General features: G+C 36.9%; 1 protein-coding gene across 1 annotated transcript in view; it reads left to right on the forward strand.

Moving 5' to 3' along the window:
* The window catches only part of ADGB (androglobin), a 169507-nt gene extending 154998 nt beyond the window's left edge, over positions 1-14509 (forward strand). Inside the window, exons 33-37 of the mRNA XM_047735160.1 lie at positions 469-571; positions 3074-3280; positions 8602-8692; positions 9371-9557; positions 14007-14509. Of these exons, the coding sequence (XP_047591116.1) occupies positions 469-571; positions 3074-3280; positions 8602-8692; positions 9371-9557; positions 14007-14192 (774 nt within the window). The 3' untranslated portion in view covers positions 14193-14509. The remainder of the gene's footprint in view (positions 1-468; positions 572-3073; positions 3281-8601; positions 8693-9370; positions 9558-14006) is intronic.
* Positions 14510-17665: the final 3156 nt, after the last annotated feature.

Here is a 17665-nt window from a genome sequence, read left to right on the forward strand (position 1 = left end):
TATCCATATCTGTCCTCACACTCCTAAGTAAGAAAGCATAAACATGTTTAATATGGGTTTTCATGTACTTTGAACAGCCTTGAGTGGATAAAAAGCCTGTGCAGCTCCTTGTGGAATATACATACTTCACATCTCCCTCCCTACTCTATGTAAGAATCATCGCTATAGTGAGCCATTATTACTCATATGTGTTTCGTGTCCCTACTCAGGGTTATTAAGCCAGATGAAAAAGGTTCAGGAGCAACTGGACCTAAGGCTGCAGGCCTTGTGTATCCGTTTTAAGACTGCTTCTTTGTTAGCTCTCGGAAAGAACGGTCAGAATTATGGATGGCTTAGAATTTGAGTTTATTGGATAATAAGAGCTGGCCTAGTTCAAACTGCCATTATTTATTCTCACTTTCCTCTTTCTTTCATGCACTCTTGAAATGTTGTTTCCTGGGCCATTCATTGATAATGTTTGTTCTTTAGGCTTCCCAGGCTCGCCTGCATTACCTCAGCCGGTTCATTAAGAAAATACCGGATGCGGACAGCATGCCTGTGTCTGAGAGCCAAACCAAAGCTCTGGAGGAAGGTCAGTGAGCCCTGCCCCAGCCACCTCAGAGCATGGAGCTGTGCTTTGCACCTCTTAAAAGACAGAGGATTCTACAGGATAGGAAAATAGATTCTGTTTTTTTTTTTTTTTTAAATCAAGCAGATGTTTGCTTTCTCCCCAAGTAGATATGGTTTTCTCCATTTAAGAAAAGATGAAACCAGAAATAAGAGTGAAGCCTAGGTCAAGATAGCAGTGTGTGAATTTGAAGGCAGGCCCACGACTGTTAATCTGGCAACTTTCTAGTAATAATAGCTGTGAATAATAACAGTAAGATAAAGCTAACTGCTTTTATTGAGTGATTGTTATGGGCCCAGAACTGAAAATACTAATTATTTCATTGAACACTCGCATGAATTCACTATAATCTGTAATCTATAATATGATTTCTGGCTTACCGATAAGGACACAGGCCCAGAGTGATTTACTTTGCAATTTGCTAAATTCACAAGATACCCAGAGACAGGCCAGCTTGCAGATAGCTCTCCATGACCCCAGAGCACCTTCACTAACCCTTCACTGCCCCTATCTATAACCTCCTTGGGATGCCCAGGTAGGCCGAAGATGTTAACATCCCCAACTATGCTTTTCCATGTTTATGTTCTTAGGAATGCAATTCAGTGATTTTTATAATGATAATGCCCCTTAACTTTTTATATAAAGAGTATAAACAGCAAATATCACCCTGATTTTGTTTCCTGGGATGGGTACTCTTCACAGAACTGTTTATCTCCTTTCAACCTACAACAGCTATGAGGTAGACACTATTATTCCTTTGTACAGATAAAGAGACCAATGCTCAGAGAGTCACCAAACTTCCTAAGTCACAGATCTAAAAAGTAATAGAGTAGGATTTGAAATATTTCTAACTCCCAAAGTACTCACTTTCCTAAGTGTTGAAGTCTAATGTCATATCGAGAATACAAAAGTGAATAGGTTTTATTATGATTCTATCATCTCATTATTTTAAATTTTATTATTTTATTAGAGTTTATTATTGTTTTTAAAAATATATTAAGTTATATGAAAAGAAAAATGTTGCACAGGACACTTGTTAAAAATGACAAGGAACACTATTCAAACTATTGCAATAGGAGTCAAGACTGTTGCAGTAGGAGAGAGAGAGATTGAATTCAACTTTGAATACAGCATGGACAAGTGGGATTTTATAATGACTAGGTAGGGAGTGGGTGGAAAGTTACCCAGAAAACTTGGTTAGATATCGAGGGTAGGGGGAAGAGAGGAGCTGGATTGGAATATCAAAGCGGGGGTGGGGGGCATTTCTTGATAAATTAGTCCAGCAGTATTCTTTGCCTAAACTGGAATTCACAAACCAAGGACAAGGCCTAGTCAAGAGCAAGGCTCAGAGGAGGCTGACCTTGTCCTACAACATTCACGCAGTAAAGACACAAATATTCACTGTACAACTTGACAAGTTTTTTATATCCATACACACTCTGGAACCACCATTATCAAGATATAAAACACTTAAACATCCCCAAAGTCTTCCTCATTCCCCTTCCATCAGCCATCTTCTCCCTCAAAGTAATAACTAGTCTGAGCTCTATTACCCTGTTTCCATTTTGCCTGTTCTTGAACTTCATATATTTGGACGAATACAGTATATACTTTCCATCCCTCACCATGAAATGAAGCTCTTCTAAGTCTTCTTTTGTCAGATTGGTAAAGTGTGTTTTAGAAGAAATTTGTCTATTTTATGTAAGTTAAACTTCCTAAAATAAATTTATTTTTAATTTTTTTGATCCATTTTGTCTGAAGGGTACATTAATTTTAATAATATGTTAAAATGTGTATTTATTTTAACATTTCTCCATGCTTTCAATTACTAACCTATTATCACCTTTTATTCAAAGCAGAATATAACATTAATTAAATTATCTGCAATTGATAAATGGGGGGAGAATGTCTGTATAACGTGGAAGCTGTGATAGGTTTTACACAGTTTTTTCTCCCCCAGGCATAAAGATCTAGAACATTGGGAGCAGAATTGTAGCATTAAGGAAAAACTTCCCAGCTTTGCAACTTCACAAGCAAGAGCTCTTCTCACCTCTATTTTAAGATAATTTTAGACAAGTGCCTAGACACAGGGCTCCCTCTCCAGAGAGAACCGCATTCACATACATTTCCCATACAAGGCAGGTTGCTACCTCCTTCAGGGCCCACCCTAGCAGTGGTCCCAGTGTTCAGAGATCCCATTTCCACTTGCAATGTCTCACCTTCCCAAAGCCTCTATTTTTATGTGATGTGTTGGTATCCTGAGGTATGCTTCCAGACACATCAGTGGTTTGGGCCATCCAAATAATTTCTGAGGCTACCAATGATTATTATCACTAGTGCTCTCGTTGGAGGTGGCAAAGCTTTCCAGTCAGCTCCAAACCTGGTTCCCACAAGCCCTCGCTACTTTCTGCATATGATTTTATAGAATACAAGCTCGTCTTGGCTAACGCACATGTCGTGTTGTAGTTGAAACTTTGTCAAGTGCCACAAGAGAGTCAGACACAAAGAGTTCTGTGAGTTCCGATAACAAAGATGTCGTGTCGTCAGGGAATATGCTGTGGAAGAAGTGGCAAATGGGGAAGGGCTTGAAGGATCTTTCCAAATCCGGGAGCAGCGAAAGCGGAGGAACGTCCCCAGCAGGGAAGGAGGAGCAGAGCGTGCGGAAGGAGATCAGTAAGTGGTGTTCTCGTTTGTAAGAAAAATATGTACTTGGAAATAAAAATTCTGGAAAGACACTGACAAAACACATGTGATGTGTAGGGTTATAGCTAGAAAAATACGTATTTTGGATTCATAGGTCTTCATTTTGTTTATCAGAGTTGATAATCGGCTCAATGACCTCATTGCTCAGTAGTTAACTTAAAGGTAGAAGTGGACCAAAACAAAAAGCAAAAAACACACAGCAGGTATATTTTTGTACACTTCCATGTGTCTACAAACACTAAAAATAAAATTGCAGTGACCACGCATGCCATTGTCACCAAACACAGATACTTTTTTTTTTTTTAATCTACCATAGGCTTCATGGTATATTTTCTTATTACCTTTTATAACAAATTTTAAATATTTGGATTCTAAAATTTTGGAGGAGAGGGGTGAGTTTTTAGTGGTGCACAAGCCACACTGATTTGGTTCATTTTTGTATAGTGGGGATTCGTATTTGTTCACTAAAATCAATGTAAATCCTCTAGGGAAGTTTTTAACAGAGAAATGTCTTTCCATGCCGGTCTCCCTGAGGAAGGATTTCCTCTGAGCAACTCCTGTATGAAGGGACTAAATTGCTAAGGGGCTAAGTGTCCTCTGTGGTTGAAACAATAAATCTGGCTGCCCATAGGGGATCCTGAGTCCCTTGCTTGTCCCTGAGTTGGAACCACTACCTATGGTAGTGAGGTGAATGACAGGGGTCAGCTGGCTGTCGCGTTCTGTGACTGTGGCCCATTTGCCTCTCACATGGAGCTACATTCTCCAATTATACCTGTATCAGTAGCAAAAATCTTAATCTTTATTTCTCTACTTGTTCAGAACCCAGGCAGGTAAGAAAGATATTTTGAAAGGATGCATCCTCAGAAACACCAACAGCAATGGTTCTTTTCTCAAAATTGCTAAACCAGTCTGGGAATTTTTAAATTAAAAACTGCTTATGGCTAAACCATGTCCTTGAAGGAGTTCCACAAGGAAGAGGAAAATTCCAAAATTCAAAGGGCTCTTTTACTGCAGTAACAGGAGATTCCATTTTTTTAGCCAATATTTTGAAAGTAGGCACTCATTTAATAAATAATGACATACATGATGTAATGCTAAAACTTATTTAGAATAACAGCTATCATTCTATATTAATATTTAATTTGTAGAGTGGTTTTACATCTATTATCTCACTGGAGCCTCTATGAACTAGACAAAGCATATGCTGCTATCTCTGCCTCAAAATTTAAGTGATTGATAAATGTCTCACGTGAGGGCAGGAAGCTGAAACAATGTGCCGTGAATCAGGACTCAAATCCTCGTTCTTTTCATTCCACATGTTGTGTTCTCTAATGGAACATAAACTTTTCCTCACACTTGGTTAAAGACTTGTGAATTGAAAATCTAATTATATTTGGAGGTCGACCTGTTTATATGCTAACAAAGTAATTTTTTTTAAGTTGCAAAAATGGAATGTAATCATGATTCTTCACTCCAGCCTTGGCCAGTGTGTCCCCTCAGTCATGGTGTGGAATCATTTTCTGTGCAGAGCCCCAGACCAGTGTGTTGGGAGGGACTGCTGCTGTGTCAGTTTTCATGTTCTTCATTTCTTTACACTTTTGGCCTTCGGTCTTTAGACCTTTCTATTAAAGTTCACAGCACTATGAAAGAGTCTACTTTGTGATGGAAAGGAGGGGGTAGGGAACAGGGAGGAAAGGTAAATTTGAGTGGAAATGGAGAACTGAGGCCAAAGTGGCCTGTCCTCAACCAAAAATGTCTTCAACACATTCTGAAATGTGTTTTATTATCACTTTTATTGAATATAAATAATATATGTATAATATAATATATACTATATTACATGTAAAATAAAATATAAATTTACTCACACAATATCAAGAAAAGTCGACCCCTTCTCCCTCCAAGAAAAGGTGTGCTATTTGGTTTCCAGGACCTCTTACAGCACTGAAACATGGCCATGGACTTTGGGTACAGGGGTTATAGAAGGAATCTTGCTTGAGAACAATGGGTCTGGTTGTCCAGCTGTTCTCTGGAACTCCATGGGATGCTCTGCTGTTGGTGCCCCATATTAGCCCTCACTCCTGGAGAAGCATTACCTGTAAGAGATTACAGACCCTGGGAGAACTTTGCATGATCTGGTCTCTTTATTCCTTTGAAATTTGGATTTCCCACAAAACTGTGTTATTCTTGGGTGATTGGATGACTCATTTGCTTAAGATCTGCCTTTGGCTCAGGTCATGACCCCAGAGTCCTAGGATCAAGTCCCACATCGGGCTCCCTGCTCAGCATGGAGTCCTTCTCCCTCTGCCCTTCACCTCACTCATGCTCAATCTCTCTCTCTAATAAATAAATAAAATCCCTAAAAGCAAAACAAAAAAACCCCCTACCTTATTCTTGCTACTTCCTATTTTCATACAGTAGGTAACTTAGAACAATTTCCTTCATAGTACCAGAGGGCATATGGAAATGATATTACTATGGAGTTCACACCTAAGCATTCTTTCTCAATACCAAAGCCATTGTCACGTTCAACAATCTAAACATTGCTTTCCACTTCCCCTTTACCTCTGGGAGCCTCTAGAAAATGCTTTTTACAAACGTTGCAGGTGATCTTTGTCTTTATTCCCACATCTTTTCCCCAGGCTTCACAATCACTATGCCCTTGAACAGCGATTTTTAGACTTATCTATGACGAAGTAAGTTTTCTCCCTTAGTCCGTTGGAAACATACAAGGCTGTCATAATACACTCACACCCTATTCTGACACAAAAGAGTTTAGTAGCCAGAACATGAAGGTTAGGGGCGCCTGGGTGGCTCAGTGGGTTAAAGCCTCTACGTTCGGCTCAGGTCATGATCCCAGGGTCCTGGGATCGAGCCCCAAATCGGGCTCTCTGCTCGGCAGGGAGCCTGCTTCCTCCTCTCTCTCTGCCTGCTTCTTTGTGATCTCCATATGTCAAATAAATAAATAAAATCTTAAAAAAAAAAAAAGAACACGAAGGTTAAAATTCTCTGCCCCTTTCCCACACCCTCTTCTGTTTCAATATATGTTATCTGGCAGAAGGCAAGAAAACACAACTATCTAATTAATCAGTGAGTATTTACTTTCCAGTTAAAGTCAGCAGAGTTAGTGTCTTATCAAAACAACTAATGTTTGAAATGCCAAAAATATAGCCAACATAAGTAGATACGTTCATAAGAAAAGCAAATGAACTTTAGAAATCTAAAATCCCATAGTCATCACAATGAAAAAAGAAAAGTTATTGGCTCCTGGTTCCTAAAAAACATATTATAAAATGTTAATTCTTCAGGAATGTTTTATGTTATAAAATGAAAGACATGATTGAATTGATGTTTTCATCATAGAGTTGAGTTGGGATATTTTTTTATTTCACATGTACCATGTCTTCATGTATTTTCAAAAAAATGAGTAATTTGTACATCATGTTTAAAATGTTTTTTAAAGGTTTATATTAGATTGAATTTCTGAATGAGTGATCACTTTTAACAAGTTGTTACAAATTAAGCACTTTCCAATATTGTAGGAGGGGATCACAGCCCTGTGTAAAAAGTAAGACTAAATATTCTGTGGGCATGAGACATCCTGATGGCAAAGTTAGGACTTAACATAACCTCTCCCCTAAAGCACTAATAAACTGAAAATTAATTAAAAGACATGTTAAAACTCTGAAGGCATATAACTAAATAAAAAGTACAAGATACAAGATTAATATACAAAAATTACTTTCATCTCTACATAATATCAATGAGTGATCAAAAAAGAAAATTAAGACCCTTTTATTCATAGTAATGTCAGTAATAAATGTATGGAAATAAATTTCTAAAAGTGCAAGACCTGTATACCAAAAACTACAAAATGTCACTAAAGGAAATTTTTAAAAATCTAAAGAAAGAAGGAGGCAGTCCATGCTTTGGACTAGAAGACTCAATTTGGTCAGATGGCTTTTCTCCCCAAATTGATCTATAAATTCAGTATAATCTCCATCAAAATTCTAGTAGACATTTTATAGAATTTAGCAACCTGATCCCAAAACTTACTTGGAAATGCAAAAGACCTGGAATGACCAAAGTAATTTTGATAAAGAAACAAGGGGGAAGATCTTCACTTCATGTTTTCAGAACTTATTTTGAAGTTAACAGTAATCAAAACACTATGATTTGACAGTTTCTTAAAAAGTTAGATGTCCTTTTACCATTCTTAGTTACATGGAATATCCAAGAAAGACAGATCTATAGAGGGGCGCCTGGGTGGCTCAGTGGGTTAAGCCGCTGCCTTCGGCTCAGGTCATGATCCCAGGTCCTGGGTTCGAGCCCCACATCGGGCTTACTGCTCAGCGGGGAGCCTGCTTCCTCCTCTCTCTCTGCCTGCCTCTCTGCTTACTTGTGATTTCTCTCTGTCAAATAAATAAAATAAAAATCTTAAAAAAAAAAAAAGACAGATCTATAGAGACAAAGTACATCAATGGCTGCCCTAGGCTTGTGATGGGAATGAAGAAGGGCTGTAAAAGGCAGAGGAGATTTTACATGGAGAATGGAAATGTTTTGAGACTGAATTTGGGTGCTGGTCACACAACTCTGTAAACATATGAAAAAGCATTAACTTATACTTTTAAAATGGGTGAATTTATGGCATGTAAATTATACTCCAATAATTTTTTTAAAAGGAGATTAAATGTCCTGTAAACTCTGAGTGGTTAATATTATAGTCTCTAAAATCTCCTTATTAAGTTTGTTCCTGTGGGTTCATATGTGTTTCGGGAGTAGAAATTTCCTGCTATCTTGATTGTCAGTGTTTACCTGCTATATATTGCCTACTCCACTGGATCTGCAAGTTTCTTAAAGTAGACTACTGTGTTGTAATTATTTTTATATTCCACCCCTGGTGGTGTTTATGATGGTTTTTACCTCTAGAAGAAGCACTTTAAATATTGGGTCATTTAATTTGTGTATGATGAAATACAGCATGACTTTTACTTCTTGTCTCCATCTCCATTTAACTACCAGTGTGGTAACATTCTATTACTCTTCTTATAGAGTATATTCACTTTGCCATCTCCCTCAAGTAACTGTAAGTATAGTAACACCAACTAGAAGATAAATATGAAATAGATTTTAATAAAGTTGCATTGAATCACATTAAAATCATATTAGACAAGTCCAATCAATGTTTTTTTTTTAAACAGAAGATATTATTTTTAATTAAAATAAGATATAACAGTAATGTAGGCAGTGTTGATTCTTTTTTTGAAATCCTGGAACTTATTTTTTAACAGGATCTCGTTCACGATCCCCAACAATTTTGGAAATGTCTCCACAACTTATTCGAAAAGCACTAGAATGTGTAAACTTAACTCAGTATGTACGGTAAGTTTTAATAAACATGATTAATGCAGACATCTGTGTTCACAGAATTTTGGATACATTAATAAGCAGTTGCTAAACAACTGAAAATTTGAACTTAAATGCTTAATATACATCAGTGTATTCAAATTTTTAGGAGTACGTGATTTTACCCCTCAAATTTAGCAAATGTTTTATTAAGTCAATCACAAAAGCATTTGAATATTTTCTGTAAAGATTTAATTTGTAAGTTGATTAAGGTGAGTTGAGCTGCAGAAAATTCCCACTATGCCTGCTGGCATTATTTAAGTACATTTAATTTTATCAAGAACCAGACAGTAGGATTAACAGAGAGAGATAGTTACTCAGACATACTTTTAAGTTTGAAAATATATTCAACATTATTTAGCTGCATAAATTAAAAAAGGAAAGACCTCCAAATAGTCTCATACTTTTCAACACCAATTCCATGAACACCTCATCAGATGAAGCATCTGATTTTCCTTGTACTTTCCTAGAATTGTTTCCTAAAATATTAGTGACTCAATAAACAAAGAATAGCCCATCAAAAAATAGTAAGTTTATCCTTTCTATTCCTAACATTTGATTGGATTCAGACCACCTCACTGTTCATATAATTTTAAATTATTTGAATTCCAGCATTCCAAAATGATTTATCCATCTCTTTTGATGTTTTTATAGAAAAACAATGGACTTTGACCCTATGCTGCAAACAGAGGAATTGAACCAGCATCAGGCAATGCAAAAGGCAGAGGAGGTTCATCAGTTCCGCCAGTATAGGACCAGAGTCCTTAGCGTTCGAGACATTGACCAAGAGGAACAGCTTAAAGTAAAGGATAAAATCCTGGAGATGTATGGGGAGATGCGGGTGAGTCTCAACATACAGAGTACTGTTGACACATTCTAAAAAGATATCATAGACTCATATAGGACTTGGGTGGAAAGCAGTCTTGAAAGCGTTTAGATCCCAACTCCTCAGAAAAGATGGAGGATCGGTGAAACACACCGAATTTCACTTATTTCCTTAAACCCCTCCAAAATGCAGTATTAAGGATCTATCCACAAATATGGGAGGAAGGAGTGAGAAGACAACAACAAAATATGTGTGTAGGTAAAGAGAGCTGGGTGAAGATGGTATTAAGAGACTTGAGGCAGGGGCGCCTGGGTGGCTCAGTGGGTTAAGCCTCTGCCTTCGGCTCAGGTCATGATCTCAGGGTTGGGATCGAGTCCCACGTCGGGCTCTCTGCTCAGCAGGGAGCCTGCTTCCCTTCCTCTCTCTCTGCCTGCCTCTCTGTCTGCTTGTGATCTCTCTCTGTCAAATAAATAAATAAAATCTTTAAAAAAAAAAGAGAGACTTGAGGCAGCCAAATTCTAAGCTGGTAGCAGAAAAGCTCTTAAAATAACCCAGTTTGCTCCATGGAATCCCTGAAAGTCTCAGAAATATGTCTAGTTGGCACATCCTCTTGCTTGTCCAATAGGCACCTTCAGCAAACCTCTGCCAGTCCAGATTCTATCATTCTTGCCCACTTTCTCACATCAACCCAAACGTATCACCTGCACCAATATTCCCCACTCAGGAAGGGCAGTTGTACTCTCTCAGTTGCTCAGAGCACAGATTTCAGAGACATCCTTGACTTCTTTCACCTCTTTCACCTAATCCATTATCAATACTTGTCAGCATCACCTTGAAAATATACCTAGAATTCAATCACTTTTCATTCTCTCTATGCCTACCACCCTAGTCCAAACCACTGGTGTTTTCTATTCAGAGTTATCGCCACAGCCTCCTGACTGATCTCACTGCTGCCATCTTGTTCTTCTACAATGGAATCTCTGCTTCAAATCAAAATGATAGTAACCATCAGGAAAATGATTTTATCCTGTGGTAACCAACAGCATCAGCGTCTCAGTGGCTTAAGATAGGGGTTATCAAACTTGTTTTCTGTAAAAGACCAGATAGTAAATATTTTTGCCTTTGCAGGTCAGGTATGGTATCTACTCAGCTCTGCTGTTCTTCATACAAATTCAGTCAAAGATAATGTCTACGTGTGTTCCAGTAAACCTTTATTTAGAAAAATAGGCAATGAGCCAGATTTTTCCACAGGCCTTCATTTGCCAACTCTTGGATTAAAACAACAGAAGAGTATTTCTCCTTCTAGCTGCATGTACAGGGAAGGTCAGCAGAGGGCCCTTCTCATCACATTTATGTTTCATAGTCACATTTCACTGGTTAAAGCTAATCACATGGTCACATACTACGACAGTGAAGGAATTAGCCTTGTGGACACCTTGATTTCAAATTTCTAGCATCAGTAATGCTGAAACAATAAATTCTGGTTCCTTAAGATACCCAATTTGTGGCACTTTGTAACAAAAGCTCTAGCAGACTAAAACTAAGACTAAGACTAAGAGTGTTATGCTACTTTATGCCTGGAGGAGAACTGCGAATATTTTATGAGTTGCACTAATGGTGATCATAGTACATAGTGCATAGTACATAGTACATAGTACATCTCTAAAATTTTACTCCTGTAATGACTTCACATTTCACTAAGAGAAAGAAGTCTTTATTATGGTGTCTAGAGTTCTATATAATCTATATAATCTAGTGACCGCTTTCCTCTCTGATCTTTTCCCTCCATAATTCTATCTGCTTTGCTTCTTTTGTTTTTTTCCAAACTGACTTCACCTTTCCACTAATAGCCAGACATGTTCCCACCTCTGGGCCTTTAACTTGCTCTTAACCTTGTCCTGGAATGTTCTTCCCCCTAGAGAGCCAAATGGTTTACAGCTTCACTTTCTGAGATCTTGTATCTATTGCCACTTTATTAGAGAGATATTCTCTGGCTACCCTTTTACAGCATCTCTCAATATCTGAAGGCCCATGCCTGGCCTTATTATTTTCTTTAAAACAATCACCCTATATGTGTATTTGTTTATTGATTTAACATGGAAAGGTATGTTTATTTTATACATATTATTTATAAATATTATAAATATTTATTTATCATATAAAAATATATAATATATAAGCATATATATAAAATATGTGCACACTTTGAATCTATCTTCTATAGACTTTAGTTTGAATGTGAATAGGAAGTGTGAGGTATAAAAACCCTAGTTTTGGTTGAATCAAACTTAATAGAAACATTGTCAGTATCACATTTCTTATTAGATGGGAGAAAAAGATACCAATCCTCAAGAGATTACTGGCCTATATTAAACTTACTTTATCCTAAATCCTTTAGATGACTTTCTCTCTCTTTTTAATATGGTACTACTACCATCTTGTACAATTGATTTAGCGAAGCCAATTTTATTGTGGTGGATACAGTAATTTTCTTTCATCAAAAGATTTGAAAAAAGTCTCATTTTGACATTCAGCTCTTCCATAATCTCTACCACAATCATGCATGTTGCAAAACCACAGAAAATTTCTCAAAGAATTTAGCAATGCAGACAAAACAGTCGTTTCTAGATGCTTCTCTTCTGGTTAACATCAGTTCATTATTATTTTTTTAATTATATCATTTTTGAAACAGGAAACAATCAATAGGATGGACCGTGATTGTGCTCATACTATCAGAAACCCAAATGAAATAAGAAAGCCAAAGCTTCTTAGGAAAGCTACATTGGGACTTAGTTATATCACTGCTTTATTTGTGAACATTTTTAGGATGGTGCCTGGAGCTGACATTAAGCTTTGAAAATTACCCTTCTTTTTGAAAATATAAACTATAACACAAATCTAGTTATATATATGTATATTTTGAAAGTAGAATCAGGATTTCCTGATGGATTGTTGGTATACTATAAGAGAAAGTAAAGAGTCAAGAAATGCTCTAAGGTTTTTGGCTAAACAACTGATCAGGTTGAGTTGCCATTGGATCTGATGGCTTGAAAGAAAAGACAAAGATTTCAATTTGGGACATTTTTGGATATACCTATTGTATCAAAAAAAGGCATTCTTAATTATCTATTACAGTTATCTGGAGATACTGAATAGAAGTTAGATATATGGTTCTGGAATTTAGGAGCAAGATCTGGGCTGGAGATTTAAAAAGTAGGGGACCCATCAGTGTGGAAATGGAATCTAAAGCCACGGGGTTAGATAAAACCACCAAGGAAAGAAGTCTAAGATTTAAGACGTGGCCATTTCCTCATTAAGAAATAAAGGAGAAGAGGAGATGTCAGCAGAGGCAACTGACTAGGAGCAGTTAGTGAAGTAGAAGAAAAGTCAGTGGGGCCTGAGGTCCAGAAAACTGAGTGAATCAGTTGATCCAGGAGGAGAGAGTAGGGGTAAATAAGAATTGGACCAAGATGTGGTCTCTCATTTTAAATTAAACTTGAATGAGAGCCAAACTGATGATAACAAAGATAAGTAGTGAACTGGGTGATGGTATTTGAAAGTTCTTCAAATACATGCCAAACACATTTCATCAGGTCTAGTACAAGTAACTTACTAATACAGTACATCAGGTCTAGTACAGGTAACTCATTAGTACAATACATCAGGTCTAGTACAGTAATTCACTAGTATAGTATATCAGGTCTAGTACAGTAAGTCACTAGCATAGTATATCAGGTCTAGTACAAGTAACTTACTAGTACAGTACATCAGGTCTAGTACAGTAACTCACTAGTACAGTACATCAGGTCTAGCCAGTAAGTCACTAGCATAGTACATCAGGTCTAGTACAAGTAACTTACTAGTACAATACATCAGGTCTAGTACAGTAATTCACTAGTATAGTATATCAGGTCTAGTACAGTAAGTCACTAGCATAGTACATCAGGTCTAGTACAAGTAACTTACTAGTACAGTACATCAGGTCTAGTACAGTAACTCACTAGTACAGTACATCAGGTCTAGTACAGTAACTCACTAGTTCAGTACATCAGGTCTAATACAAGTAACTCACTAGTACAGTACATCAGGTCTAGTACAGTAACTTACTGAGCACAATTACGGTGAGAGTTGCTCTGAGCTGCATGTTTTCTAGAGATTATATTTGAACTCTTGCCTATCTCTTCACCTTTCTGTCTCTTTCTCCTGCTGATGGTTTTATTCACCATTTTGTTAAAGTCTCATTTGCCTTTTGTTGCTGTCTCATGTTTCGTGTGTTGATAAACATTTGAGACCATAACCTAATTTTTTTGGTCTCTCTTCTGTAATTTGCCACAGAAATCTATTGGCATGAGGAAGGGATAAGGGGATTGTTTTTGTTTGTTTGTTTGTTTGTTTTTAATTTTTTCTGGGACCATGAGCTTTTATTAGTAAATCTTAATTGCTTAGGATTTTGTTTTGGAATAGGACTCTTTAGATGAAGCCCGACAGAAGATCTTCGATATCCGGGAAGAGTATAGAAACAAGTTGCTGGAAGCTGAGCGCCTAAGATTGGAAGCTCTGGCTGTGGAAGAGGCAACAAGTCCAGTGGAGCCAGAGAAGAAGACGCTGTCTCCAGACACACAGAAAAAAAAGAAAGGAAAGAAGAAGTAACCAGCAGGTCCCCAATACTTGCCTTTTTCTGGAGAGGAAAATGCCCTTTTTCCTTCCTTCTTTCTTTTCTCCCTTCTTTCCTTCCTCTCTCTGTCTGTCTCTTTCCTTTTTTTGTGATCTATAAACTTTCCTGTTGATAAGGTATTAAGTTTTCCTTCTTAGACTGCCTTCCTGCATTTTAATGTTCAATTTTTGGTTTCTCCCAGAAAACTATAATTTGAGTAGCCATTAGAGTTTCAATTTTTCTAATTTCAATAAAAGTGCCTCAAAATATTTAAAATACAATAACATTGATGTGTTTCCCTCTGAATTGCTGCATTTTTGGTAAGCAGTAAAACAAGATCATGAATGGGCTAACAGGATTGCGTTTGAAGACTCTGAACAATAAGAAAAATAACTATGGTTCTTAGAGGAAATTTTATTTATAACTGTAAAAAAATATTGTAACTTTATAATATTTTTAAAATATGCTTCAGGGGCGCCTGGGTGGCTCAGTGGGTTAAAGCCTCTGCCTTTGGCTCAGGTCATGATCTCAGGGTCCTGAGATCGAGCCCCGCATCGGGCTCTCTGCTCAGCAGGAGCCTGCTTCCTCCTCTCTCTGCCTGCCTCTCTGCCTACTTGTGATCTCTGTCTGTTGAATAAATAAATAAAATCTTAAAATAAAATAAAATATGCTTCAGATTTGTGCTCCCCCCCCCGCCGCCAAAGCTGAACTTCCAGAAATGTCCTTCACTGGGCGAGAGCTGTTGTGGGTTAAGCTCAATCAAAGTGTTTGAACTCAGAATCCTGACAGTCAGGTCACCCAGACACAAAGACAGTGACCACAAATACATCCCTTGTCATCAGTCCCAGTGCTTTGTTTTTTGTAAGTCACAGCGCATGTTCTCTGACACCAGTTTTAGAAAACTGCAGTAGATTAACTGAGGCATGTAACTGGAAATGGGCTTCTCCCAAAAGCACACCTCTAGTTCATGCCTTCCTGAGATAAAAACTCCAGTGATATATTGTAATTAGTCAAAGCTGGGAGTGCCTACCTAGCTTAGTTGGTTAAGCTGACCCTTTGCTCAGGTCATGATCCTGGAGTCCCGGTATCCAGTCCCACATCAGGCTCCCAGCTCCGTGGGGAATCTGCTTCTTTCTCTGACCTTCTCGCCTCTCATCCTCTTTCTCTCATTCTCACTCTCTCTCTCAAGTAAATAAATAAAATCTTTTTTAAAAAGCTGTTCCTCTTTGATAGGTGATTTTCATTTTTTCGTGTACTTAAATCTTTTTAAAATGTTTAGTTATATATATACATATATATATGTAATTTTACTTAAATATGCAAACACATGCACTTTTCCTCTATTATTCTTTGCCTAACCTTTTTTTCATCACCCTGTGATCTTCCAACCCCACAAAATAATACATGATAACAACCTAGTATAAATATTTCTATTCTTCACTCATCTGATATAATCATACATCAACATTTTATATCACGACCTATTTTACAAAATGGCATTTTATTATACATTCTTGACTGTGTCTTGATTTTTCACACCAAACAATACAAAATCTCTTTGAGACAAAAGTAATTCATTCTTTTTAATTACTGTGAAATATTTCATGGTACAAATACATTGTCATTGACTCAGCTAATTCTCCTGTGATAATATTTGCTTTGTTTCTAAATTTTTCTGTACAAGAAAAACAGGTAAGAATAGAAAAAAGGTAGCAAGATGGTAGACTTAACAAAGTATTTTCTAATAAAAAGAAACATAGTGTCTGACCTTTAAAATAAAGGAAAAATAAAATTAAAATATTTTGTAAAATGATACTAAAAACATTATTATATAAATAAATGCTTGGAGTGACTACACTGGAAATACATGGGACACAGAACGCCAAGAGCAATGTTCATGCCTATACTTGGAATCACTGACAATGCAGTATGTACAAATAAATGCAGACCGATTTACACATGGTTTGTAATTATCACTCAAATGTTTGGAATAGTGTTGCCATTGGTGATACATTTTTCAAAATGGTGAACAACCTTGGTAAATTTTCAAAGATAACAATGTTTCATCTGCCTACACTGCCTTCAGTGTAGATGCATTCCTTGAAACATTCACTGAACTTTAAAACTTTGCAAAAAAATACTTTTGTTTTAAATACCTTACAGAGTTAGGTTCTTGAATCATTAATTTGCTCTCAGAGTGCATAAATGATGGGCCATTCAAATCATAGAGAGGTAAGATAATTCTTTGTTGCATGTGACTCTTTCGAAGATTGGGGGTATCCAACATTCTTGACATTCAATCCGTAAAAATAGCAATAGTTCTCTGCCATTCTTGGGCCAATCCAAACTGCCCCTACATTTTTCCTAAATATCCTCTAGAGGGCTTTCACTGTCCCCACTGAGATCACTTCCATGTAGAAGAACAGTAAAGATTACTAAGAAGCTGAAGATAGTAATGTCTGTGGATAGTAGTTAATAAATAACTCCATTAGAATACATAGCAGTATAAAGACCCTCAATTGTGTTGATTGAGTTAACCAAGGTGTGTGTATAAAGTATACCAACTTCCTACAATCCCTAGATCATTGTCTTCGACAAATGTATGGTTTCTCATTCATTTTCAGTTTCTTTCTCCATCTCTTATCATCTACCTCTTTACATCTTCCCAAGTACTTCAAGGTCAACTCTCCATCCCCTTTCTCAGGGGCTCTTGTAAGAGCAGAGAAAAATCTTTTTCTTCTGCAGTCAAAGGCTTGCTTCTGAGTAATAATCCCCAGGGTGCAACTCTGGTGATAATGAAACATCATTAGAAGAGCAATTTAACACCTCATTGTCTCTAACACCTCCACTGAAGAATAGGATTGTGGCTTTCCCTTTTGCAAAATCAAAGTGTCCACTAAAGTATTTTCTGAAATGTAAGAAAGGACAGCCTTCATTTAAATGAATCTGAAAATTGCTGACAAAAAAATCTTTTAAAAAATAGAAACCAAGCTTTCAAAAACAAAAAGATTTCTAGTCTCTGAGCCCTCTGTTTTGTATAGACTATTTTCAAACATTAAAAACATGTTGCATGGTATTCTGATGTTTATCTTGTGTCTCTAACTCATTTCAATGAAACTCTTATATCTACTGCCTCTTGAAAAATAGAGAAGTAGAGGGGAAGTGGCAAGAAGAGCCATATAGTAATGGAATTTACCTCAGAGAAGAAACTGCATGCCCTGAGCTATATCCCAAGTGGGATCATTAATAACAGATTCATAAAAGTTTCAATGACCTTCCCATTTCTGAAATTAACATTATGAAGGAACTTTGTTTTAAGCTGGTACAGTATTTTTTGTCTAATCAATTATAAAACAAATTCTATTCATTTTAATTTAGATAAAATACTTTCCAACCACAGGTGTGTTTTTATGGAACAGTTTCATTACATATTGAAGACTTTGCATATGCTTAGGATAAATATCCTTGT

This window comes from Lutra lutra, chromosome 6 (genome assembly GCF_902655055.1).
Source record: "Lutra lutra chromosome 6, mLutLut1.2, whole genome shotgun sequence".
NCBI classification, from domain to species: Eukaryota; Metazoa; Chordata; class Mammalia; order Carnivora; family Mustelidae; genus Lutra; species Lutra lutra.